Source organism: Muntiacus reevesi, chromosome 2 (assembly GCF_963930625.1).
Source record: "Muntiacus reevesi chromosome 2, mMunRee1.1, whole genome shotgun sequence".
Lineage (NCBI taxonomy): Eukaryota > Metazoa > Chordata > Mammalia > Artiodactyla > Cervidae > Muntiacus > Muntiacus reevesi.
The window spans coordinates 141,726,981-141,753,650 of NC_089250.1; the positions used below are offsets into that span (position 1 = coordinate 141,726,981).

The following is a 26,670-nucleotide window of genomic DNA, read 5'->3' on the forward strand; positions in this document are numbered from 1 at the left end:
CTTGTTACTCCACAGCTATTCTGCCTGCTTCATAATCGTTGTACTTTTCGTTCATCTAGAGGGTAGAATCTCTTTGTGTTCTTTCTTCATTTTCTGGTGTCTTCACCAATGCAGCTATGTTGGCTTTCCTCTTCAGAATCTGTTTCTATGCCCACCTATATTCTTCTTGCCTACAGCAGAGGACATGAGCTTTCTCCTCTCTCAAACCTGGCCCTTTTCTGTCTCCTTTATGATCCTACTCCTTCTGGCTTTCCTTTTATCTTCAGTATCCCTCTATTTACGATTTCCAGATTTTAAAAATTAGTAGTGTGGCAGACATGTTGGTCACAGGCCCAAGTTCCTCATGATTTTCTACCTCTTCTTCCTGCCTCCCTCCTCCTATAGAGTCTGAAAATGCCAGAAACTTTCCTGGCTTCCCTTGCAGCTAGAAATGGCTATGTGATTCAGTCTGGCCAATGAGACATAAGGGGACTTCTGGTAGGAGGCTTATGGGAAATATTATTTGAACATTTATTTATCTGGGAAAAGGAAGTAGGCTCTCTCCTTTCTTTCTTGCCATGGATGTTGGTATATAAGAACATGATGTTTGAGGCTGAGGCAGCCATCTTGCAACTAGAAGGCAATAAGTCTGAGGATGAGAAACCAGTGTGCATAGGATGTTGTTGAGAGAGGATGGACAAAGCCGGGGCTTAGGGACTTTGCTGGACCTCTGAGCTAATCCTGGCGCTTGCACCCTCCAAACTTCTTGTTATGTTAATTTAATGTTGTTTTGATCAAATTATGTTAGTAAAATCATCTTTTTGCAACTCAAACATTCTGACTGACAGGGTTGTCTTTGTATGAATTTCTTCTCTTGCTTTTTTTTTTTTTCTATTTTGTTGACTAACTTCTTTTGCGTTCCTCCAGATTACATCCTGAAGATTCAGGAATGTAATTCCTGACACTGCAGTTGCTTTTGAACTTCCTGTAATACTTGACATTGTTCATCTATCCTATGGAGAACTTTGCCTCCTTGGGCTTCTGTGATACTTCAGAGTCTGGGGTCTCCATCTGCATTCCTCTCTTTCTTTTTTTGTTGGAGGCCCCACTGGGATCTCTGCCTTTCTTCTCTTCCTCTTGCACTGACTCCTCACCATGAACTGCCCTTGCCGAACACCTGCTACATATTAGGAGCCAAACTTGGCTCTTTCCAGTGGTCATTTTATTTACTGCTCAGTTATTATTATCCTCACTTAACATATATGGAACCTAGGCTTTGAGAGGTTAATTAACTTGCCCAAGGCTATCCCAAATAGCTCAGCTGGTAAAGAATCCACCTGCAATGCAGGAGACCCTGGTTTGATTCCTAGGTCAGGAAGATCCCCAGAAGAAGGGGTAGGCTACCCACTCCAGAATTTTTGGGCTTCCCTGGTGGCTCAGAGAGTAAAGAATCCACCTGTGATGCAGGAGACCTAGGTTCAATCCTTAGGTTGGGAAGATCTCCTGGAGGAAGGCATGACAACCCACTCCAGCATTCTTGCCTGCAGATCCCCATGAACCGAGGAGCCTGGAGGGCCAAAATCCATGGGGTTGCAAAGAGTCAGGCATGACTGAGCAACCAAGCACAAGGCTATCCGGTTAGTAGATAACATTATCTTCTACTTTAATTGTGCCATCTTGCCCAAGGCTAGACAGACAGTCCCTTTTTCATAGCTCTCTGTATCTCCTCTCCCAAGGTAAAGCAACCCATTCTTATGGCATTACCTATACTTTTATAGAGAGACCTCTTCCTTGGTGGCTCAGATGGTAAAGAATCTGCCTGCAATGTGGGAGACCCAGGTTTGATCCCTGGGTCGGGAAGATCCCCTGGAGAAGGGAATGGCAACCCACTCTAGTACTCTTGCCTGGAGAGTTCCATGGACAGAAGAGCCTGGTTGGCTAAAGTCCATGGGGTTGCACAGAGTCGACATGGTTGAGTGACTATAGTCCTATAGGCTTGTACTATCTCCTTTGTCCTAAAAAATCACTGAAGCTTCTCCTATCCTTTACGTCTGGCGTGTATAGAGTTACCTAAACTGCCTTTGTGAATTTCCGACCATGGTGTATCCCAGCCACAGAGATGGACGGATGTCTTGCGTCCTCTTTGTCTCCTCCTCCCTTCCTCATCTCATGTATTCAGCCAGAAGCAGCAGCCGATAATGACTTCATTTAAAATGTTTCTTGCATCTGTCCCTTTGCCCTCATTCCTGGGCAGTGACCCATGCCCACCTCATCTAGCACAATAGTTTCCTCCCTGCTCTTCCTGCCTTCAGCCCCTCCCTTCTCATCCATCCCCAGGATGCTCCCAGATTACCTGTTCCGGTACATTGCTTTCCTTGTGTCCCTCACTTTTCTGGATCCCTCATTGAACCCCCACTGCCTCACTTTCATGGCTCTTCATTGTCTAGCTCTAGTCTTGTTTCTCTCCAGAGTAGTTCAAATCAGCCAGAGTGGTCTGCTCTTTCAGGTATACCTTCCCCTTCCCTAACTTCCAGCAGCCCATTTGTCCAACCCTGCCTGACCTCCTCTTGTAAGTGTCAAATGTCACATCTTTCTGAAACCACCTCTGTCCCTTGGGCCAGGGTAAGACTTCAGTCACCAGACCCTGAGATCTCTCCCTCCCTCCTTTGAAATTTCCCAAAACACTCATTGTCTGAATGTGTCACCAGGGCACCTGATGGTTGCTCACTGTGTCATGCCCAAGCTGGGTTTCCCAAAATCAAGGTGGTAAAGTCCTTTGTGATTGGAACCATGCTTCTCCTTGCTGAGGCTCAAGGTTGGGGAACTGAGTGGAGCCATGCCCTTTCTTAGAAGTCAGTCCATCACCTGTACAAACTTTAATTGAGCATCTACTATGTTCTAGGTACTATTCTGAACACTGAGAGTGCATCTGAGGAGACAAGTTCTTGCCCTCAAGGAACTTATGGTCTAATAAGAAAACAGACAAATACATTTTAGAAAGTATGAGTGTTTTGTAGGGCAAGTATAAGATGCTCATAATAGGGGCACCTTACCATGACAAAGGGTTTCCCAGGTGGCTCAAGTGGTAAGGAATCCACCTGCCAATGCAGGAGACACTGGTTTGATCCTTGGGTCAGGAAGATCCCCTGGAGAGGGAAATGGCAACGCAGTCCAGTATTCTTGTCTGGGAAATCCCATGAACAGAGGAGCCTGGCAGGCTACAGTCCATAGAGTCACAAAAGAGTCGGACAAGACTTAGCAACTAAACCACCGCCACCACAACTATGACTAAAATGCCAGGGAAGGCTTCCCTGAGACAGTAAATTTTATTTTTTTAGTTTTACAAGTCTCAATTTTTTATTATTAGGGGTTTCCCAGGTGGTGTAGTTGGTAAAGAATCCTAGAATCAACAAAAAATAACATAACATTTCAATAAATATAATCAGAACAAACAAAATGTAGGGAAAAAGAAAATAAAAACTATACTACCTAAGGAAGTAAATTTTAGATTGGGGCCTGAAGAGATTTATCCAGGTGAAGAGGAGGGAAAGGACATTCCAGGCAGAGCATATATGAAGGCTCAGAAGTGACACAGAATGTAGCACATTTGAGGGACTTTTATTTGAAGATAAAAGTCACACATGGCTCTGGTTGGCATGGAGAGTGTGGAGACAGGTCAGGGGAAGGGCTGGGAGGGATAAGCAGGGCCACATGGGTTGGACCCCAGAGAAACAGGAGCCGGGATGTTGTGGCCTTGGTGAAGAGAGGGTGAGACTTGTTAGGGGAGGAAGCTATACATACGGGGCTGTATAAGGGGGCACAGAAGGAGGAGTAGATGACAAGCAGGTAGGGAACAGTGAACTGGCTGGTAAAACTCAGAAGACCATGGAAGCATTCCAGTTGGAACCTGCCCTGTGACCTAGCCAGTGGTCAGGAATTCCGAAAGCTCTGTAGGGTCTACCAGGCCAAGCATGGTGTGATAAAAGCCATGAGAGAGGTGTGTATAAAGCCCTGTGTTGGAACGAGGTGGTTCAAGAAAGGCTTCCTGGGTCTGTTGGGCTTTGGGACGGAACTCCTGGTGCTGAGTGGGTTGGCTCAGGACAGTATTCTCTCTTTCCTGCCAGCGGCCAGTGCTCAACCCGTGATCTAATGGCCTCTGGCTCTGGGGCCCATGGTGGCTGTTATTTCTGGAGGAAGCACCCCTTCTATAGCAGGAGCAATCCTTGGGAGAACTGGGAGGGCAAAGACCACTTCCTTGACATTTATTTCCTACCCAGGCTCTACCAACTTCAGCAAATAGCTACTTTCTCTCCAAGGCAATTGGATCAACTTGTCCAAACATGCGCAGCCAATAAGTGAGTCTGAATTGAGGTCTTTGTCTACTGTAGCACCTCCCCCACTATCCAGAATAATTTTGTTATCATCTACAAGATAAATTTTCATTTATATTTATTCTTTCCCAAAGAAGAAAGCAGATGTAAAATGATTGGGTTTAACACTATCTCACAGAAACTCTGCTTCTTTCTCTTCCCCTTACAGAGGATTTTGTTTAATTCAAATTTATTATCAGACATTATCACATACATTTAGGATACATCAGTGAAGCAGAAGCCAGGGTAAAGACTCTGCCCAAACTTACATTTTAGCGGACAAGACAAACAGAAGACATAATGAGTAAGTTACATTGTTTGCTAGCAAAGGTGATGAATGCTATAGAAAAAGAACAAGGGGAACCAAACAGAAGTTTTTTATTCTCACAAGTCAATTTAACTTAGTGGGCAGGAGGACAGATAGAATGAGAAGCAAGGGGGAGAAGGAGCAGGGCTTCCGTTTTCTTTCCTGTTTTTAAAAAATATGGATCAATTTTATTTTTTGTAGGTTTTTTTTTTTTTTCTGTTGAGGTATAGTTGATTTATAATACTATACTGATTTCAGGTATATAGCATAGTGAGTGATTCAAAAAATTTTAGATTATACCCCATTTAACATTTTTTTTTGTTTGTTTTAAAAAACAATATTGTTTTATTACTAACAGGAGTGGTCTGCCTGGGTAGGTGGGTGTGCTGGGCTCAGTGTACGTGGGGGCTGTGAAGAATAGATAGCTGACAGCCTGGAAAGAAAGGGAGTGGGTCTGGAGGCTAGGCCCACAGGTTCCTCCAGTTTACTTCGGGCCTGAGGCAGACTTAATAAAGGATTCATGGCAAGCAATGGCCAGGCCACCAATAAGATTAAGAAATTCTTGGAAATCTAGCTGCCCATCAGAGTTGAGGTCCAATCTCTTCATCATGCGGTCCAGGACACCAGGGTCCTTCTGGTTCTTTGTGAAGGCACCCAGCTCTGTATTCATGAAGATTAGGAACTCGGCCTTGGAGAGTTTGCTGTTGTTACCATCCCTTCCAGCATGCTTTTGGAAAACAGCAATCAGAGACTCGATGCATCGTTCAGTCTCCGTAGGGCTGGATACTTTTGCCATGTCGGAGAGGAGCGAGGCGCGCGGATGCGAGCGGGGAGCTGCGCCGTGGGCACTAGGCGGCGGGCTGGGTCCCGGGCCTCCCCCCATTTGACATTTTTATGGAATATTGGCTAATTCCTTGTGCTGTACAATATATCCTTGTAGCTTATTTATTTTATTTTTTATAAGAAGACAATTTTTTTTTATTGAGGTCTAGTTGCTTAATAATATAGTTTCAGATGAACAACATAGTGATTCAAAAGTTGTATAGATTACATTCCACTTATATTTCTTATAAAATATTGACTATATTCCTTCCTTGTGTGGTACAATATATCCTTGTAGCTTTCTTATATTTATAGTAGTTTGTATAGAAAAACTTTTAATCCTATTTATTATGCTCTAACCCCTTTCCTCTCCCCATTGGTAACCACTGGTTTGTTCTCTATATCTGTAAGTTGATTTCTGTATTGTTATATTCAGTCATTTATTTTAGTTTTTAGGTTCTGCCTATGGATGATAACACACAGTATTTGTCTTTCTCTGTCTGACTTATTTCACTAAGCATAGTGCCCTCTAGTTCTAGCCATGGCAAAACTTCATTCTTTTTTAAGGCTGAGCAGTATTCCTATTCCATTGTGTATATAAGCCACATCTTCTTTATCCATTCATCTGTGGATGGGCACTTAGGTTGCTTCCATATCTTGGCTCTTATAAATAATGCTGCTATGAACATTGGGGTGCATGTGTACTTTCAAATTAATGTTTTGTTTTCTTCAGATGTATACCCAGGAGTGGGATTGCTGAATTATACAGTAGTTCTATTTTTAGTCTTTGTGGAATCTCCATACAGCTTTACATAGTGGTTGCAGGACAGGGCTTCTATTTTTCATGATAAACCCTTGTCCCTGGCTGGAATTTTAAACTAACTACATGTGTATTACTTTGATAAAAATAAAAGTTAAATTCAAATAGTGCTGTAATTATATTGGTATGTGAGGGTGGCAGGGTGAGTTAAGTTCTCTGTTGCCACAGCAGAAAACAGGAAAAACAAGAAATAGAACTACAGGCATATCATTTAGCAATGTAAAGAAAACTTCTGAAAAATCAGAATTTAAAGCAGAAACAGCTAAAGAGTGAAAAGTCATTTTTTCCAGGGGAGAAATGACTTGAAGGTAGGAATGTGTAGGATACAGTAGGTAGAGGACTCTTGCCTTTTATTATACGCCTCTCTGTATGTTTGGATTTTTAAAATCATAGGCATGTGTTACTTTCATGATTAAAAAAAAAAACCCCATATTCTATTGAGTCCTGGGAGGTCTGCAGAGGGGTGTGTTGGGGGCTTTTTAGGGAGTGAGAGGGTGGGAAAGTAGGTAAGTTTTACCCCCATTTATGCAAATCCACTTTCTTTTATTTGTTTTATGTCTCTGACTTTTATGCAAGGTTTCTTTTGAACAAAGTTTTCTGCCAGTGAAATTGGATTGAACTCTTTTTGGCTCTCATGATTAATGATGTTTTATAAGCACCCATTACCCTTTATGCTCATGCCTATTTACTTCTTTAAAGAACTTCCATCACTTAGAAGCCTTGCAGTCTTCCCCCCAGTTGGCTATGGTTGGAAGTAATTGGCGAACTTTGTTGCCAGTTTGGAGGTGAGGCCCTGCAGCCAGTCCTTCGATAATTGCTCCTCCAGAGTGCCTTTGGAACCATTCTCAGAACAGGGGTTCTTTGGGAATTCTGCTGGGCTTCCAGCATGGTGGCTGTCATCATGACAGGAATGCACTGTAGCTAAGAATCCCAATGACAGTTTCTCTTGGGGTAGCTGTGAATTCTTATGGAAACTTGCCTCGCACTCCACTTCCTGTAAAAGAAAAAGGAAGAGAGAAAAAGACAAAGAGAGAGAGACATGGAGAGAGACTATGAATGAAGAAAAGGTGGCAACCTCCCATTCGCTTAGTCACCTCCTAGTGACTCCACTTCCAGACATGTGTCACGGTCTGCCTGCTCTGGTACTATTTTTAGATCAGGTCCCTTTCATTCATGTTTCCAGGGCCTTTGCAGTCATCCCTGATGCTGCCTGGCAGCTGCTTTCCTGAGTTTGAGGTTCCAGAGGTTCGGTGTTTCTAGGAACCTTTCATGCCTTTTTACACAGTGTTCCTTCATCTGCTGTCTGGGGATATGATAGTAATCCTTGAAGTCCAAGCCCAAATGTAATGTAGTTGGTAAAACTTTTTCTGGACCTCAGTTTCTAAAGAAACTGTCTTTGCCTTAATACCTATCATGGAGACTGGCCATCACTTGATTAGAGTTTGGTGTCCTCCTGGGGTTGAAAACATCCCATGGTCATCTCTCTGTCTGGTATACAGTGGAGTTTTTTTTTTTTTTTGTAGCATCTGTTCAGTGAATTAAATAAAGCATGATGGCTATTCTTTTCCGTGCTTTAGGAAAACTTGCTTGGCCTGGAAGAAACGTTACTGTGGGAGGATCTTTAGCAAGCATCTCCATAAATCTTTTCCTGTTGTCCTCTTGAAAGACCAGATTTGAAAGAGTAGGTGGCATCAAGAGATAGCCTCCTTCCTATACTTAGAGGGGATTTTGTCTGGGGAAGAAAATTGTTGCCACCAACTTACACATCAGAGAAGAGAGGCTCAGAGAGACTGAGACTTGCTGGTGATCATACAGTTAACAGCAGAAGCCAGAGGTTGAAACCCATGTCATCTGACTCCAGGGACACGATTTCCTACCACACACTTCCTTGTAGTCTCCACAGTGTGCTCTGAGATGACACCATTTAAGACTTTACAGACCACAATTTCCCCTCAAGGCTGCATGCAGTTGTCTTCTTTCCAGACCCAAGTGTTGAGAATCTCCATCCCCCTCCTGCTTTTTCTTCCTTGCCCTGAGATTAGGTAGCTCTTTCTTTGTCTCTTCTGCAGGCTGCAGGACTTCGTCTCCCTCTCATCTCTTTCCAGGTAGCATGATTTCCAAATTTTTCTGCTGGTTTCTTTTTCTGCCTGTGGTCCTTTTGGGGGAGGCTTTCCAATGCAGCCGAAGATTAGAGGATGATAACACTGATTTAGTTAGTGGATCTCCTTTGATGTTATTTTGTGGGCAAACTCATTAATTTATGACAAAAAACATCAAAGAGCTAGGCTTTTGCATAGGGCCTGGTTTGTCCCAAGGCAGCTGGGTAATAATGATCAGTCAGATTAAATCTCAGCATCTTCTCCTTCCTCCAGAGTTAAAGTCCAAGTGACTGGAGCGTGGGAACATCCCATTCTATAGGATTCCATTGCAGCCTTGAGTCAGTACTATAGGAAGCTCTCCTCACTTCGAAAGTGGATCTCTCTCCATAACTTCCACTTTGATGCCTCTAAGCCTGAGTCTGTCAAGACTGTGATAACAACCCTGGAGGCAATGTACTAATAAAAGGCTGAGGCTGTTACTGTCTTTTTCTAGTCAGAGGAACTGGATATTAGAAGGGATCATTCATCCTTGCATGGATGAGTTCAAGGTTCTGTACAGAGTCCTAGTCCTGTAATTTCGCTGGTAAGGAGAACTCTCCTTGGGCTCTACAGGAAAGTGCCAGCATTGTGCTTGGCACACAGGAAACTCTTCATACATAATGGCTGAATGTGCTTGTTTAGAAATGTTGTGATATATGCAGGTCTTGGCTAGTTGAAGAGGAATAAGGTGTAGAGCTCAAGTCTTAACTTGCACCATAAAACTTCCTAGTCTACTTATACCGGTGGCCTGTAATGTGCTTCTTCCATTGTATTTGTGGTGGGAAATTGTCTGTGCTCCTTTCCAAAGCCACCCCCTCCATGTTTGCCCATTCTCTGCTGACCTCCTAAGGGCTTGCTTCTGCTATTAACCCTCTTTTTTCAGAGCCATCAGTGTTTCCTCCCTGGTAGATTATTCCTGTCGGCAAAGCCCATCTTAAAAGATCCTCCTTTGCTCCTTCTTCTCCCTCAAGCCACCCTGCTACTCATCACTCTCCTTTACAGCTAAATGACTAAAAGAGTTGTCTACGCTCCCAGTATCTCTACTTCCTCTCCTCCATTCTGACTCTCAAACCCATTTTAATCAGAATCTCATCTCCATGCTCCACTAAAATGGCCCTTATCAAGATTACCAGTGACCTTCTTGCCACCAGGTCCAATGGTTATTTCTCAGTCTTCATGTTATTCTAATGTTATTCTCTATGTGAGCAGCACTCAACGCAGCTGGTAGGACTCTGTTATCAGGTTTCTTACTGGGCTCCAGGATACCACTCTCTCTCAGGTCTCCTTCTACTTCACTGGCCACTCTTCTCAGAATCCTTTCATCTTCCCAACCTGAAAGTAATAAAGTACCAGGACTGGTTCTTAATTTTTTTTCTAGCTTTACCGGTTTCCTAGATAATTTCATCTAGACCCATGGTTTTAAATACCTTTCACATACTGATGACTCCTGAAGTTTTTATTTCCAACCCTCTACCTCTTCCCTGAATGCCAACTGCGTGCTTTACTAAGATGTATAACATGCATATCAAACTTCAAACCTAAACTAAGGGGACTTCCCTGGTGGGTCCAGTGGTTAAGAGTCCACCTTGCAATGCAGGGGATGAGAGTTCAGTCCCTAGTCAGGGAACTGGGATCCGACATGCCACAGAGAATCTAAGCCAGTGTGCCATAACTAGAGAATCCATGCACCACAATGCAAGGTCTCAAGTTATGCAATGAAGAGCCCTCAAGCTGCACCTAAGACCTAATGCAGCCAAATAATAAATATTAAAAATACCCTGAATCAACTAAACACATCTGTAATCCCCATCCTTGCTCAGCCCTTAGTCTTCCTCCCTCAGTAAATAACAACTCCTTTGTTTCAGTGGCTGAGACTTCAAAACTTGGAATCATCTTTAACTTCTTTCATGTTGCAACCTCAATCTATCCACAGGTCCTTTCAGCATTACCTCCAAGTTATATATATCTAGAGTCTGGCCACTTCTCACCACCTCCACTGTTACTCTCCTAATCTCAGCCACCACCATATCTTGCCTGGATAACTCTAACAGCCTCCTAATTGGCCTCATTGCTTCTGCTCTTGCATCTCTGCCAACCCTAGCATCTAGAGCAATCTATTAAAAACTGCAATTAGATAATACCACGCCTCTACTCTAAATCTTTAAGGATTGCCATCCCACTTTCTGAATGGAATCCAAAATCCTCATGAGGGCCGACAAGTCATGTAAAACCTGGCTCCTGCTCCCTTTCTGGTTTCAGCAACTGTCTCTCTTTCCTTTACCCCCTCCAGTCTAGCTACACTGGTCTCCCTGCTATTTGAACATGGCAAGCTCACTCTTGCCTCGGAGCCCTCATACTTTGTCCTCTAAGCTTTGTCAATTTTCTCAGATAACTGCATGCTAAATTCTCTCACTTCCTTCAGGTCTCTGCCCAAATGTCACCTTAACAAAAAACTTGCCTATTTTTCCTAAAATACCCTCTACCCCCGTCTCTCTCTCATTACCACGCTTTACTTTTCTTCCTATTGGTGATTACAACTTGAGATATTTGATACTCTTTGCTAATCCATTATTGATCATTTCCCTATTAGTATAAATTCAATAAGAACAAAATCTTTGTGCATTTAGTCATGCCTGTATCCCAATCTCCTAGAAAAATGCCTGGTACATAGTAGGTGTTCAACAAATATACATAGAATGCACTCATCCAGGTGTGTTATCTTCGAGTGAAGAGAGTGGTTTTCAGATGGTTGTCTAATTAATATGATCAAAGCCAAGTGTGAGGAACTGGGAGAGGTATACATGGAGATCATCAGATGTGTGTTTGTTTATTACCAGAGATCACCATGGGATTCACAGATATTTTCAGGTTGTTGTTCGATGCCAAATCATTTGCAAAGCTATAGGTGAAATGAAACATCTGCCTTTAATTTCTTTGGCATATCCTTATCCTTAGGGACTCAGTGTGTTTATCTGTGAAATAGGCAACTGGAGATGTGGTTACTGTTCTGCTAATTTATAGGCTACAGGATGCTGGAAGGAGACAGTACAGCTAGGGGGATCAACCACATGAGCCCTGGAGCTTGATTGCCTGTGTTTGAATCTTGCCTCTGTTCCTCACAGGCCATGTGACCTCCAGTAACTTACTCAGTTTCCTCATTTGTAAAGTGAAATAATAAAAGGCATTTAATTCAAAGAATAATTTTGAGGATTATATAAGATAATATATGTAGAATATGTAGAATATGGTCTGGCACATCATAAGTGCTCAACAAATGTTAGCTATTAAACATGAGATGCTCTGAGGGGTCATTGCTATTAGTGTCTTTTAGGGGCAATAAGCTATCATAGAATATTAGATGGTATGGAACTTTTTAAAGTGTGATAATAATATTGTGATTAGGTAGGAGAATGCCCTTATTTTTAGGAGATACATGGTGAAGTACTTAAGAATAAACTCTCACTTACTTTCTAATAATCTAGCCAATTATATCTCTATGTTTCTGTATCTATCAAGCAAATGTGACAAAATGCTAACATCCGGTGAAGCTAGGTGGATAGTACAGTTTATTGTACTAACCTTTCAAAGTTTCTGTATGTTTGAAAATTTTAAAATAAAAAGTTGAGGAAAAAGAAAGAATCCTAGAAGTAGTCTAGTGAAGTTCAATACTCAGTTTACAGAAAGAAGACCAGATGTGAAGTGTTTGCTTAAGGTCATACTGCCTGAGCCGGGACCCAGGTCTCCTGGCTAACTGTGTGTGTTAACCCTCAGGCAACTGTGAGCTGCAGAGGAATATTCCCAGCTTTCTCTCAGAGACCAAGGGAGGTTTATGGGTGTATAAAAGGGCACCCATGTTGGTGCTTCCTTTTTGTTTATTATGTAAATAGATAGGTCATCTGGTTGGAAGGTGTGATGTTGAAAAATGTGAAAGAGGTGCCAGAGTCAGACCTGCCATCCTTAAAAAGTGGGCATACCAGTTTGGCACCATCTGCTTATGTTTTTTAAGTGGTGGTGATGGTGTGTGTGTGTGTAAACTCTGGGATTTCAGAGGAGAGAGAGAAGACTAAAGGTTGGGGTCAGGGCCAGGAAAAGCAGCAAGGAGAAACTGGCTTCAGTCTGGAGCTCCCTGAAAGAAGGGACCCCAGGGTATTTCTGGGGATGAAACAAGGGCACATATTTAAAGAAAGGAAACGATTATCTGTAGTCTGTAGTATCCTTCTCTAGCTGATAGGTTTCATGGTAGTGAAAAGGACAGAGGGGAGAGGAAGGAATGTACATGCAAGCCTCGAGAGGGGGTCATAGAGAAGAAACATAGGAGGAAAAAGAGGAAAACAAAAACAAAAACATAAGAGGTAGCCTGGGCCATGGTGGGGGAGGGGTTGGGAAGAGGGGTGTTGAAACAGTAAAGACAGCCGCACCTGGGGGCCCGCGAACGAGTCGAGGACCGTCAGCCTTGGCAAGCTGGAATGTCTTGCCCCAGAATGGTGCTACCTTTCTTTCCTCCGAGTCTGGAAGCCCCGGGAGGCCTCGGTAGTGAGCGCAGAGCTCCTGGCGCTCTTATTAGGGGGAAGGACAGGCAGGAGAGGCGGGGCCTCCGGGCCCGGCGGGAGCGGAGCCTCGGGCCGCAGGCGGGGCTCCTCTCCGGCGGGCGGGCGCCGGAGTCTGGGGGCCTCCGCTTCCCGCTCCCGATCTGCGGAGGCGCCTGGCCCCTCCTCCCCCCCCCCCCCCCGACCCGCCGCCCCCACGCCCGCCGCCGCTGTCAAAGATAACCCGGCCGTTGCTTGCAGGAGCAGCGGCAGCTAGCGATCGGGCCCTGAAGAGCCTCGGGTGCGGCCTCGCCTCTACGGCCCGGCGCCCTTATCAGCACCGCGGACAGCACAGTGATCGTTTCCAGGACCTAGGCGCCCGCCGGCCCACCCGCCCACAGGCGCTCGGGTCCGCGGCGTCCGCATCAGCACCGCGGACAGCGCCCGGCCCCCGGTCTCGTCGCCGCCAGCCCACCTGCTCCCGGAGTCAGCAGCGCCAACACCCCTCCTCGACGGGCCCCGCAGCGGGCTCGGAGCTGTCAGCGCCCCCGGAACATGGCCACTGAGGTAGGGGGCGAGCACCGGCCCGCAGTCAGTGCCTGACTGCTGTGGGAAGAGATCGCTTCTAGGGGCGGGAAAGGGTGGAATGGGGTTGGATGAGGGGGCTGGGGTAGGATGGGATGGGGTGGTTTCCCCGATCAGGTCCGGAGGGAGGGAGTAGGGGGAGGTGGAGTGGCAGGGTGGAAGAAAGGGGCTCCTCATTGGAGCTCATTTGACCCCTGCCGTGTCAATCTTCCTCATCTGAGTCCCGAAGCTGTCTGCACCACTTGTTGGCACTAGTGCCAGGGTTGCTCCGGGGCTTCAGCTGGGGTTTCCCCTTCTCACGGACTGCAAGTCCTGAAACCACTTCCCTAGAGGGTTGGAGACGAGCCTGAGCCTGTGTTAGGGGAGGGAAGGCGGCTGGCTGCTGTTGCTATGCGATGCAGCCATCTAGCTTCTGATCCCAAAAGTCTGGCAGAGAGATGACAGACCTACCTTCACATCCGCATTTCCTCCACGGAGGCGGGGCACGGGGGACAGGAGGGGATGAGGAATCCTCAGGTCAAAACCCCAAATAGTTGGTTTTAATGATCTGCCTGCACCAGTTCAATTTTGCATATGACCCTTTCCTTGCTTCTTCACCCCCTTTGAGTTCCCTGAACCAGAAGACCACATTTCTCTTGTGTCTGGTGGGAGGAGCCACCTTCTTCAGGGTGTGCCAATAGGTGTGTTACCTTTAAGGGGCTTGAAAGCTGAACCAAGGGCCTATTAACTGGGGGCAGGATCTGTGTCAAGTGCTTAAGAGATTAGGAATTACCTTCTCTACCCCCTCATTTCACAAGGGAAATGGGGCTCTTTATATTTCCACTTTACAAGTGGTAGAACTAATACATGAAGAAGAGGATCTATTTAATAGTCACAGCATGTCAGCACCAGAGCTGGAAGTTTCTTCTCTGAATTTGGGAGTGGAACCCAGAACACCAGATTTCCCCTGTTCTGATGTTGACTTTTTTGGTAGTGTTTCCTCATTTCCAGCCCAGCTGGAACACAAGCCTGGGGGACAGCAATGACTTTTGAATGATGTGAGGCAGTGCCTCTGGACATCCTGCTGATCAGTGTGACATCAGTGCCAAGTGTTACTGTTGTTATTCTTCTGTTGTTGCCACCACGGAATGAGGTGCAGTTGCTTGACATCACTCAGCTTTCTGACAAGGCACAGGGTTAAGTAGGAGAGCTCATCACCCAGGACCCAGTGAGGGGCAAGCCCTGAGCAGACTCATGAAGCTTGGTTTCTAGAGTGGAGGTGCAGAGTGCTCAGAGAGTGCCAAAGATCATGGGGTGGGGTAGAGAACAAAGGAGAGATGGCCAAGGAGCTGGTCACCTTCCAGACAAGGCTGCCAGACTGCAGTGGAGAGGCTGCTGCTGTTGGGCAGGAAGCGGAGAGTTCAGCCACTCAGGCACATTGGGCCAGCAGTGTGGGCAGATAAGGTGTCCACATCTGTGATGAGATCTGACAGATTCCAAGAGGCCCATTTGTCCCAGCAAATCTCCCTCTCCATTCTGCTATGGTTCACAGATTCCAACCAGCAGGCTTACATCCCTCGGTGGAGGCAGTGTTTCCGGGTGGCTGCTGTTAGCCTGGGAGAGGCTGTGCTCATAACGCTTCTGTGAACATAGCATTTTCTTGTGTACAAAGTGCTCTCACATGCATGATCTCCTTTGAGCTTTAGAGCAACGCTGTGAAGTGGGCGAGGGTGGTGTCATTATCCCCAATTAACAGATGAGACAATTGAGGCTCAGAAGCTTGCCTAATCCCTGTGAAGGAGCCAAGGAAAGCATCATTATCCCATTTTACAGATGATGCAACTGGAGTGCTGAGACTTATCCAAGAAAATGTGGCTTAAAAAGTGGCAGAGCCAGGAGAAGAACTTGAGCCTTCTGCCTCCATGGCCAGTGATTTGTTTGTTGCATCCGGTGTTTTCAATTAGTCAGCTGTGTTGCCCAGTAGATAGAAGAGGAATAGGGGTCTTTTGATGGTGAAGAATGCAAAGGAGTTCAGGAAGGGCTGGAGTGTGGGGACTCAGGTATCCTAAATGGCCTGGCTGGTTCAGTTTGAGGGCAGAGGGATGCAGGAACGCCCAGAGGGGAGAGGGGCTGAGGACAAACGTTGCCCATCTCCCAGTTGGGCCTTGGGTATACTCTGATGACGGCTCTGAGGGAGGAAGCCTTAGTTCTGCCAAGGCACAGGACGTTCACATTATCTGGGCTGCAGAGTGAGTCATTTTCCCTAGGCTGTTTTTACTGTTAGAACTGAGTTAAGATTACCAGGAAAAACCTGTTGGGAGAAAGAAAACCTCATGCCAAACTCCTAGGGCCATTCCCTTAGGATTCTGGATGGGAAGTCCTCAGCTCCAGTGGAAGATGTTTTGAGAAGAGAAGGGGGAGAAAGGGAGGGAGGGAGGGAGGAGGAGGCAGGGAGAGAGGGATGGAGAGGAAAGGAGAAACGGAGAGAACTGAGAAAGATTGGATATCCTTGGATCCCTGGATGGAAGGCAAGGAGACCGAGTCTTTTCTACTCCCCAATTTCTGTTTAGGAGTGAACATTAGGGGAGGGGTGTGTGTGAGAACCCCAGAGGAGGGATAAAGCCTCCTGAGCTGCACACTGACCTCATTTAGAAAACTGTAATAAGCCCATTTCCTTCGTGACAAACCTCTGTGAATGTGTGTCATGGGAGCAGGGTCTGCCCTGGAAACCAGTCCAGGTGGCCAAGGACAAGTGGGAAATGCCTGGCTGGGAGGAACTTCTCCAAGTGGTGGAGTTTGGCCCCTAGAGATTTAAAAATGCACCCAAGTAGCATTAGGGGCTTCCCTAGAGGCTCAGTGGTAAAGAATCCACCTGCCAATGCAGGAGATGTGGGTTTGATCCCTGGGTTGGGAAGACCCCCTGAAGAAAGAAATGGCAACACACTCCAGTATTCTTGCTTGGGAAATCCCCATGAACAGAGGAGTCTGGTGGGCTACAGGCCATGGGGTTCTAAGAGTCGGACACAACTTAGAGACTAACCAATAACAACAAAGTAGCATTATCCAAGAAGGGCATTGGAAGTTTGATCTCTGAGGTATGGAATTAACAAGCAACAGACAATGGGCTGGGACTCTGGTGCAGTCTGAGAAGGGAGGAGGCCCTGTGCCCAGGTTTCCATCCTGAGGCCCACCCTGCTGCCTGTGATTCACCATCCTCACTCCTCCTCCACACCCCAGCCAGGGAGCGTGGTGTTGGCTCATCATCCGAGTCTTCTGATTCTTGAGTTGAGTCTCAAATGTGTCCTTGGGAATTAGCTGATTTTTAATGAGGCTGGAGACACGGGCCAGATGGGGCCTCCGCCTGGGAGTGTTCACCGGCACTGCGGTATTTGCTGCTTTGCTCCTTGGAGTCCTCCACGGCGACTCCATCAGGTGTATAGACCCTACATGTGAGACCAGGGGTACCTACTCTCCTGGCAGCCTCCTCTTCTTGCCACACTATAGTTCAAAAGTTGGTGCCCGCAGATCTTACTGCTGATTTTCTTTCTTCTTCATGCAATGCCTCTTGGTCCTGTCTTTACTCAGGTGCCAGCAGCTGGGGGATGGTGATGAGAAAGAGGGGAGAGTTCAGGAAGGGAAGAGGCACATGAGAAGCCTGCATTTCTGCGTCATTTAGGAAACCCCAGGAGTGCCGCCCAGGGGTGGAGAGCATCGTGGATCTATGGATCTTGACTGAAAACTCCTGTCAGCTTTCTGATAGCTAAGTAGCTGGCAAGTGGCTTGGGCTCTGGCTCTAGCTCTGGTCCAAGGGGCTCCACCCTGGGATTTTAGTTCAGAGGTCCTAAGATGACAGCTTTAGGAATGAATCTAGTTTACAGATGTGCCTTATTTGGTCTGCTCAGTGCTTATAACTTTAAAAAAATTCATTGGAAACATTAAAAAATCTGGATATCTGATATTAAGAAAATCTGAATTTATGGCTTCTCTTAAAAAATCAGAATTATGGCAACCTGGGCACATATTCTCACATGGCAATGATCAGCTGCTTTCTTGAGATAGCACATGAGTTCTCTAATTGGTCACAGTGCCCAGTACTTTGGCTACCTGATGCCAAGAGCTGATTCATTAGAAAACCCTGATGCTGGGAAAGATCGAAAGCAGGAGGAGAAGGGGATGACAGAGGATGAGATGGTTGGATGGCGTCACTGACTCAGTGGACATGAGTTTGAGCAAGCTCCAGGAGATGGTGAGGGACAGGGAAGCCTGGTGTGCTGCAGCCCATGGGGTCGCACAGAGTCGGACATGACTGAGCCACTCAGCAACAACTACCTGCCTCACTTACATGCTTGAGAACATTTGCTTTCCTAATCCCTGATAAGGCCTTTAGAATGTCAGAGCTGGCAAGGGCTTTAGTGATTATGTAGTTCCAACCTCTCAGTTTCAAGTTGAAGAAACAGAAGCCCAGAGAAGGGAAGACTTTCCCAGAATCATGTGGCCAGAACGGGCAGGCCAGTTTCCTGCTCCTTGGTCAGTGGGTTGTCTACCCACCAGGGCTTTATGGCACTTCACAACCAAGCCACCATGGATGGAGAGACAGGAGACTCTGCCTTACCTTAGATTCTACTCTTCACTAACTGCAGCTGATTTTATGATATGTGCGCTCTAAGTAGATCTGGGAAACTAGGGCTCTGGCATATAAAGTGTGTCTGATACCATCTTCTACTAACTCCTCAAGGCCCCACAAGCACTCTCCAGGTAGGGAAGAAGATCCTTAGTCACCCAGAGCCAGGATAGTGTTCTGAGGCTCAGGATATTATTTGGTTTGGAAACGGTATTGACCCTTCCTGCTCTGGTTACTTGAGAACCTGGGGATAAATGCCAAAAAGAAATGGGACTCTATTACGCCAGGTAGTGCCGTAAAATCTTAAATGCTATAATAAAATAGAGGTTTGTAAAAAAAAAAAAAAATAGAGGTTTGTTTCTTGCTCAGGCCTGTGTTCCTGATCAGTCGGCGGCTCTCCTCCAAGTAGTGATTCAGGGACCCAGGTTCTCTTCAGCTTGTGGTTCCACTATCTTCAACACATGGCTCCCTTGGTTTCTGTGGACAGGGAAAGATCACAGAGGGGTGGTGGTCTTTATGAGCCAAGCCTATACCTGACGTTCATCATTCCCACTCACATTCTATTCAGTCATATGGCCACATTTAACTGAAAAGGAGGCTGGGAACTAATCTAAGAGGAAGGAGTGTGTAGAGTTGACAGCTCACCAGTCACTAGAGACATGCACACCTTCATGGTAGCACATGGTGCATTTGGACATAGACAAAGGGGGATATTGGACGGGAGGAAGCTGAGCCCATTTCAGAACGACTGAAGCACTGTTCTTTCCCCTTCTTTCTATTCTCACCATCATTGTTCTTAAATTAGACCCACTTTAGTTTTCCCCTGAGCTACTACAAAGATAGTCATACCTCCAACTGGCCCCCTACCCCAGTCATGCCCGCTTCAGTGCACCACTCATGAAACTGCCAGAATGACCCTTCTGGGGCCAGGGGACTCCATCTTCAAGGTTGACAGGCCCTCCTTTTCTTTCGAAAACACAACCATGTGAAACCTTAACTAAACAGAGCAAATGCACTGATGAACTTATTTATGCTACCAAAGCATTCTTTATTTTTCAAAGTTATCATAGGATCCTGCTAAAAGTCAAGGGAGTCTCAATTAAAACCTCGATTAGGGGAATCAAGGACTATTAAGCCTATAGGAGCACTTGTACATTATTTCATCTGATCACAATACTTTGGGATCACACTCTTAAATAGAGCAAAATTCACTTGGATTTAGGAAAATCTCATTTGCAGTCTCTGTTTTTGCACCATCCCAGGCCCTGGATCTGCTCCTACTACCAAGTTGACAACCTTTTTCTCGTTACTTATTCTTCCCCAATTCTTAAGCAAGTGTAAGTATCTTCTGTCAGAAATCATCCCCTCCAGTAGAAACTTGTCAAGCCCTTTGTGATCTACCCCTTGCCTCCTCTCTACTCTCTTCATCTACTGCTTTTATCTGATCTGCAAACCAGTCCATTCTTGCTGAAATCTGCCTCCAGTCATTGCAGCAGAACTTGTTCTCCGTTGTCTCTCTCACTTTGCACAGGCTTCTCCCTCTGGGTTGCCTTTTCTTCCCTCCCCCACCCCCCTGCCCACCCACTACTACTGGTAGCTCCTTTTTGACTCCGCACAGACCTCAGGAAGCCTTTTCTTAGCAAGCATTTCTGGGTAAGATGCTACTTCCCTGTAGCATTTATCACAGTCTGATTCATTATATATTTACTTGTCTTCCTCCCTGGAGCTCACGACTGTCTTTTGCTCAACATCCCCAGAGCCTGGCAATAGTAGGGACTCAATAAATGAAAGCCAAGTGACGGAATGGATTCACCTTAATTACACAGGATGAACTGGCTGTGTTCATTCTGCCTTTGGGGCTTGGGCTCCACGTAGTTCTAATGTCTGACATATTTCACCCAGTGGGTTGCTTGTCTCAAATGTGGGTGATGGAGGCTAGAAGTGCAAAAAAGAGGCTCTGTTCTTCTGTGGAACTGAGCCCACTCCCCCCAGACTCTACAGTCCGTGTCAATGCCAAGTCCTCAGGTATGGACCAGGGACCAAAGTCACTCTACTCCTTCCTCCCTGGGCAAGAGATTTCTTCAGTTTCTGGCCTTGGCCCACTTTATCCAAGATTTCTCTGGGGGAATTTCGGTGTCTGTGGGCCCCCTTCATTCCTGTGATGAGAAGTGCTGGACATGGAAATGATCTGTGGTGTCTCTGACCTGGCTCGTAACTTGGCCTGAACCCCAATCTCCCTCTGAGTTCATGGGTACATCCTGTCTTCCTCTGCCCCATGTGCTCCCCTTCCCCAGTAAAGTGCTGTCAGCCCCACTTGAGGCATCAGCCTTATTCTGTGCTGGGGTCTTCAAGCCAAGGCCTGACAAGTTGTGATTGGTTGAAACTTGCTGAATGAATGAAAGAGTGAAAGGCCCTACCATGGGTATGTGTGCATGTGTGTGTGTGTGTGTGTGTGTGTATGTGTGTGTGTGTCTATGAAAGAGAGAGACCGAGAGAGAAGAGGATCTGGGCTAGCCACCAGGAAATGTTTTCCTTTCATTATAATTTGTTCCTGGCTCTGTTGGTGGTTCCAGAACCTCTCGTTTTGGCTCAACTTTGGCCCTGCTTCAGGCTTTTTCAGGATGTTTCTGGAATAGCTGGAGGCATCCTCTGGGATAATCTTGATAGGCCTGCTTCCCATGGCCTTCTTTGAACACTTGTAGGGTGGACAACTTGTCCTGGTTTCCTGAAAACTTTACTGATTTTAGCTATGAAAGGCCCACACCTTAATAAACCACTCAGCCTTGAACAAACCTAGAAGGAAGATCACCTTGAGCTCATGTCTCCTGATCGATTCCCAAGGTCCACAATCTGCAGGAGCTCCGTCGAAGTGCCTCGCTGGCCACCAAGGTCTTTATCCAGAGAGACTACAGTGATGGGACAATCTGCCAGTTCCAGACCAAGTTTCCCCCAGAGCTGGACAGTCGGGTAAGGATGTCTTTCCCTAAACTTGGGACACAGACCATAATGGAACTGAGGGTCTTATTAGAATATTTATCTTTTTCAAGGATAAAAGTAGTAATAGGAAACAACTTGCTCAGCCACTTCATGTGGAAGAACTAAAGCATTTTGCCTCACTGTCGCCTCCTAGAAAGTTAGAGCTGGAAAAAAAAATGTCAGAGATTTTCTAGTTCAGTGGTTCTCAAATTTCAGAGAATCACCTAGGGAGCTTGTCAAACAAATGCGAATTCTTGAGCCTCGTTGGATAATATCAGGTGTCATCAGAGATGCTGACTCAACTGCAGGATTAGGTTCAGGAATCTCTTTTTAGAAGCACTCCTCAACTCCAGCTGTGCATTAGAATTTCCTGGGGAGCTTAAAAGAATCCTGATGCTCAGACCACACACAAGATCAATCAAATCAGAGTGTTTGGGGCTGGGGCCCAGCCATCAGCATTGCTTTAAATTTCCCCAGATGGCTCCAATGTGCAGCTGGGCTGAGGATCTTAATTTTTAATGAGAAAGCCCTAGGCGATATGGCATCGGGTGATGTATGGATCCCACTTTGAGAATCTCTGATCTCCTACTGCAGTGCTTCTCATGATTGGCTGCCCATTAGAACCACCTGGGAGCTTTTGAAAAAAATTGCAGGTGTCAGCTTGGGTAGACTAGGACAGTGGTGGTCTTTGCTGCTCTGACCCACCCTCCCCCTTCCCAGACCGTTTGAATCAGAATCTCTTGAAGGCAAGCCCTGGGTGTGCCTGATTTTAAAATCTCCTCAGGTGATTTTAGTGTGCAGCAGAATTGAGAACTATTAAGCCCTTGAACCAAAACTGTGGCCTGTGCACCGTCAACATCCTGTCTCCTGGAAATAGCGTCTCAGGCTCCACCCTGGATCTACTGACTCATAATCTGCATTTTAAGATCCCAAGGTTATTCATACATGCATTAAAGTTGGAGAAGCATTGCGCTAGTTCATCCTCTCCTTTAAGAGAGGAAGCTCAGGGCCAGGAAGAGGAAGTGATGTACCAAACTGACTGAGCCCCTGAAGAGCCTTGATGTCCGACTCTGCTTTTTCACAGGACTCTTGTTTCCTTATGGACACAGTTGCATCCATATAGATAGAACTGGGTGCTCAGGTTGATCAGAGTCCTGGCAGGGAGAGCATAGAGACCTGATCCACTGCAGAAAATGTTCACCTCTTGGATTTCATGAGAGTTTTCTGTTTTTAAGTGAGGACAAATCATCACTTTTGTTTCCATTTTATAAATGTGGAAACCGAGGCTGGAGTAGTTAAATCATTAGCTCAAGGTCACGCAGTTAATTGATAGCCAAGTCTGGACTGGACCCCCAGTCTCCTGACTTCCTGTCAAATGCTCCACGGGCACCTCTCTGGTCTTGCCTGTGTGCCCCCAACCCCCACATTGGTGAGGCCCCACCACGGCAACCACACTCCAGGGAGGCTGATCTGGGTCCGGCTCTCTGTCTCTCTCTCCCTCCAGATCGAGCGGCAGCTCTTTGAGGAGACCGTGAAGACCCTCAACAGCTTCTACGCGGAGGCCGAGAAGATTGGCGGCAGCTCTTATCTCGAGGGCTGCCTGGCCTGTGCCACGGCCTACTTCATCTTCCTCTGCATGGAGACCCACTATGAGAAGGTGGCTCCTCCCCCACGGCCCCACTTTCCTTCCCCCCTGGGGCTCCAGTGCCTCAGCCTCAGCCTCAAATGGGCCCCTCTCCTCACAGGTTCTCAAGAAGATCTCCCGCTACATTCAGGAGCAGAACGAGAAGGTCTTTGCCCCCCGAGGCCTCCTGCTCACAGACCCCGTGGAGCGTGGGATGAGAGTTGTATCCTTTCTGGCTGTTCCATTCGAAGGCACCCAACTGCAGCCAGCGGGAGCCCCGGGGAGGCCGCCAGGAAGCTGGACCACCCTAGGGGACTCTGCTCAGGGATTTCTTAGTGTTCCCCATATCCCTGGTCATCGACCTTCCTCTCCCACCATAAGTTAGTGCTATTTGCAAATTTCAGGCTTTGCTTTTATTGAGCTGCATTTAATCAGTGCGTGTGTGCGTGCTAAGTCACTTCAGTTATGTCCAACTCTTTGCCACCCTATGTACCATAGCCCGCCACGCTCCTCTGTCCACGGGATTCTCCAGGCAAGAATACTGGAGTGGGTTGCCATGCCCTTCTCCAGGGGTTCTTCCTGCTCCAGGGATTGAACCTGCATCTCTTACATCTCCTACATTGGCAGGTGGGTTCTTTACCACTAGTGCCACCTGGGAAGGCTGCATTTAACCAGTGGTTAATATCAATACATGCCAGATGTCACAGTGCTTTGAAAATATGAATTCCTGTACTTTTCATAAGACCCCCGTAAAGTGGGTAACTCTTCTTATTGCCTTTGTAGAGGACCCTGACTCAGAGCCGCCCAGCCAGCGCCCACCGGAGCCAAGATCTGAGCCCAGGCCCACTCTTCACTGTCCTTGCATTTAACCCTCATTGAAGCCTATGTAGTAGGCTCCCTTTCACAGATGAGAAGATGGAGGTCTTGGTGGGAGACTGGTCCTCCAGTGGATTATAGGTCTACCCATTCCTCCTGATCAAGGTATACATACATCTCCCCCGGCCCCCAATCAGCAGCAGATAGTAGAATTCTTAAAAATAACGTCTACTGCTAAAGAAACATAAATCCCAGGGGATCTCATGCCTACAAAGCCCAAGGAGAGGCGCTTCGTGTCATCGACCTTTACTATGTGCCAGGTATTGTGTTTAGTCCTTTACATGCTTTATTTCATTTAATTCTTGCAATAACTCCAAGATTCTATTATTACCCTCATTGTACAGATCAGATAACGGATGGTAACAAGTGAGGTGATTGGTCAAAAGTCACATAGCTGAGATTGGGTATGGGGAGATTTGAACTCAGGACAGCCAAGTCCTCACACTTCCCTGGTCAATCACACCGGCTACGGGGCACATTGGGTGCATCGCGTGCTGGGATTACAAAGATTAGACCCGTTAGAATGTAAGCGCCGGGTCCTGGCTGTGCGCAGGCGCGTCTGAGCTGAGCGAGCGCAGGTGAGAGGAGGGGTTTGGGTGTGGCTGTCAGGCGTCCACGTCCTGCCTTTCTGGGAAGCAGCGCCGGCTCGGCCTCGCGCTTCCCCGCTGGCCTCCATCAGCCGGTTCACTTCGGCTTGCACCTTGCACCCCTCCTTAACGCCCGCCCAGATCGAGATCTCCATCTACGAGGACCGGTGCAGCAGCGGCAGCTCCAGCAGCGGTAGCAGCAGCGGCAGCGGCAGCAGCAGCGGTGGGGGCGGGGGGGCGGGGGGCCGGTGACTGGCCGAAAGTCCCTGCAGGGAGGTGTACGGCTGGACTGAGGGCCTCGCAGACCTGAGGCGGCTGCGCTACCAGAGCACCCGCTTCTGAGTCATTCTCTGGGCCCACCCTGCGGCCCAGGGTGGGAAGGAGGGTGACCCGCCCAGTGTCGCCCGCGGGCCATCAGCTGGCGCCCCCTGCCCCTTGCCCACTGGCAGGATGGTCCACTTCCTGACTTGGCTTTTATCCGATGGGGCTGGTCTGGGTCACACGGAGGCAGGTCTTCCATGGGGGGTGGGGGTTGGGATAACACTAATTGGACAAACCCCTTTCTTCCGCAGCTCCCCTCCCAGACACCCCCTGAAAAGGATCCAAGCCTGTCAAATAGAGAATTCCCATCCTGCATGGTACTTTACTCCAAATCCCACATCCACCAGGACTCCCTTCTTCAGGGTCCCACTCCCAGTGTGTGTGCTTTCCGATGCCACCATAGGGCCTCTGCCTGTCTGTGAACCTGCCTCCACTGATTCAAGGTCTGGGGAGACGGGAGTGGTCAGCCCCCTCCTGACCTCGTCTAGACTCCTGGCATCCCTGTCCTCCACCCAGAGCCTGGAGGTCATCTTGGACTCGCTCAGAAGTGTCCAGCTACTGTGGCTTTGCGGGTCACCAGGTGCTAGTGGGGGTGGGGCACAAGGCCTGGCCTCCAGAAGGCTGTATGGGGGTCCGGAGAAATGCTTCATGGAGAGATGTCGCCTTGGGGAGCTTGAACCTCAAAAACAGGAGCCAACTTCCTGAGATTAGGATGTGCCTGTGTGTGAGAATGAGTGTGTGTGCGTGCAGGCACGTGTGTATGTGCACATGTGTGTGCCCTATGTTCACGAATGCACCTGTGTGTAGGTATGTGTGAGGACAAGTGTGTGCCTGAGTGCACTGTGAGTGCATGTGTGTGCACTCGTGTGTGTGTACACACGTGTGCATACAGGTGTGTGAATGCACTTGTATGTTGCCCTTGGCTACTGGGCTGATGTCTGCCCCTCTCTGCATCTTGTCTTATCTTTTTGCGTCATGGTCTGGCTGCTTCCCTGGGTGGGTCCAGCCTGTCCTCTTGTAAATAAATGTCCTAACATCCCTTGTCCCTTGCTTGGCTGCCAGCTTGGCTCTTCTTCCTGGTCTGTCCTCCACTGGCAAGTTTGTCCCCACTTTCTGACTGTACTGTGTACATTCTAACAAAAAAGTTGGGGTTCTAGGAGAGTGGAGGCAACCTTCCAGGGCCTTCTGTGCCCCACTTCAGGTCCTCCATAACAAGGCAACAGGGCCATGAGCACTGCGTACTCAGGGGTCTCCAAGGCTGTGTGAAATGTCCTTGGAAGGTCAAAGGGGCTGCCAATCTGTAGGGGAAAAGGCAAATTTCTTTCTTGAAAGAGGGGTGTCCAGCCAGTGAGGCCCTGACTGCCGAGGCCCAGCAGCCCCTCCCTGGTGTCTGGAGATGGACAGAAGCAGGTTGCCTCTCTTGGCCAGCAGGAGGTGCTAGAGGGGATATGAGAGACCAGTCACTGCAGGTAGCCTTTTGGAACCAAAGAGGGGCCTGACTTTCTTTTGGATGCAGGAGGAGTATATAGGAAGGGACCAGAGAGCTGGAGAGGGCGGCCCAGCCCCTGAGCCTCAATGGGTCCTGGTCCAAGTGTTCCCAGGGTGAGCTGCAGCCCACTGATCCCCACCACAGCGCCCCTTCCCCCGGAACCCGGCCTGTGCCTACCCTGGCCTACCGCGTGGCTGGGGCTGACCTGTGGGGTGAACGATGCGTCTCCCGTGGGATGGCTGGCTGGGCACTGGCCATGCGGTGGCCTTTCATTTGATTATTTCTTTTTCCAATAAAAGGACTTGCCCAGCTTCAGGCTCCCTGTGACTTCTCTCCCCCTCGGCGATGGGCGGCCAGATCTGTGCCCCAGGATCATGGCGAGGGGGTGCTCAGTGACCCACCCACCTCTTGCTGAGGAGGCAGGACCAAGTGTGTTTCTGAATAGGCAGTACCTGGACATGGAAGAATGGACAATGTCGTCTTTGAGTTTGTAGTCTAGTGGGGAGGCAGCCACTCCTCATCTCTAATCTGGAGCTTTTATTTGGCCCTTGAATCCTTAGGTGGGGGGAACAGGCTGAACTGAAACCAGGTCAAAATCAAGTCATGAATTAATTAGATAAATACCCATGTCTTGATCTCATATCTGTTAG

General features: G+C 47.5%; 2 protein-coding genes across 3 annotated transcripts in view; one reads left to right on the top strand and one right to left on the bottom strand.

Annotated features, from left to right (window-relative positions):
* Positions 1-26,323, top strand: part of GOLGA7B (golgin A7 family member B) — a 62,425-nt gene extending 36,102 nt beyond the window's left edge. For both annotated transcript variants that reach the window (XM_065920069.1, XM_065920068.1), the window contains exons 2-6: positions 13,224-13,529; positions 20,989-21,114; positions 22,628-22,780; positions 22,869-22,970; positions 24,352-26,323. In XM_065920069.1, the coding sequence (XP_065776141.1) occupies positions 13,518-13,529; positions 20,989-21,114; positions 22,628-22,780; positions 22,869-22,970; positions 24,352-24,462 (504 nt within the window). In that variant the 5' untranslated portion in view covers positions 13,224-13,517 and the 3' untranslated portion in view covers positions 24,463-26,323. The remainder of the gene's footprint in view (positions 1-13,223; positions 13,530-20,988; positions 21,115-22,627; positions 22,781-22,868; positions 22,971-24,351) is intronic.
* On the bottom strand, positions 5,086-5,490 carry LOC136158271 (protein S100-A11). Its single transcript, XM_065920066.1, has one exon. The coding sequence runs from the start codon at positions 5,450-5,452 to the stop codon at positions 5,141-5,143; it is 312 nt and encodes a 103-aa protein (XP_065776138.1). The 5' UTR covers positions 5,453-5,490; the 3' UTR covers positions 5,086-5,140.
* Positions 26,324-26,670: the final 347 nt, after the last annotated feature.

What these genes read in the sequence shown, in the direction of transcription:
- LOC136158271 (XM_065920066.1), bottom strand. Translation starts at nt 5,452, where the DNA reads ATGGCAAAAGTATCCAGCCCTACGGAGACTGAACGATGCATCGAGTCT.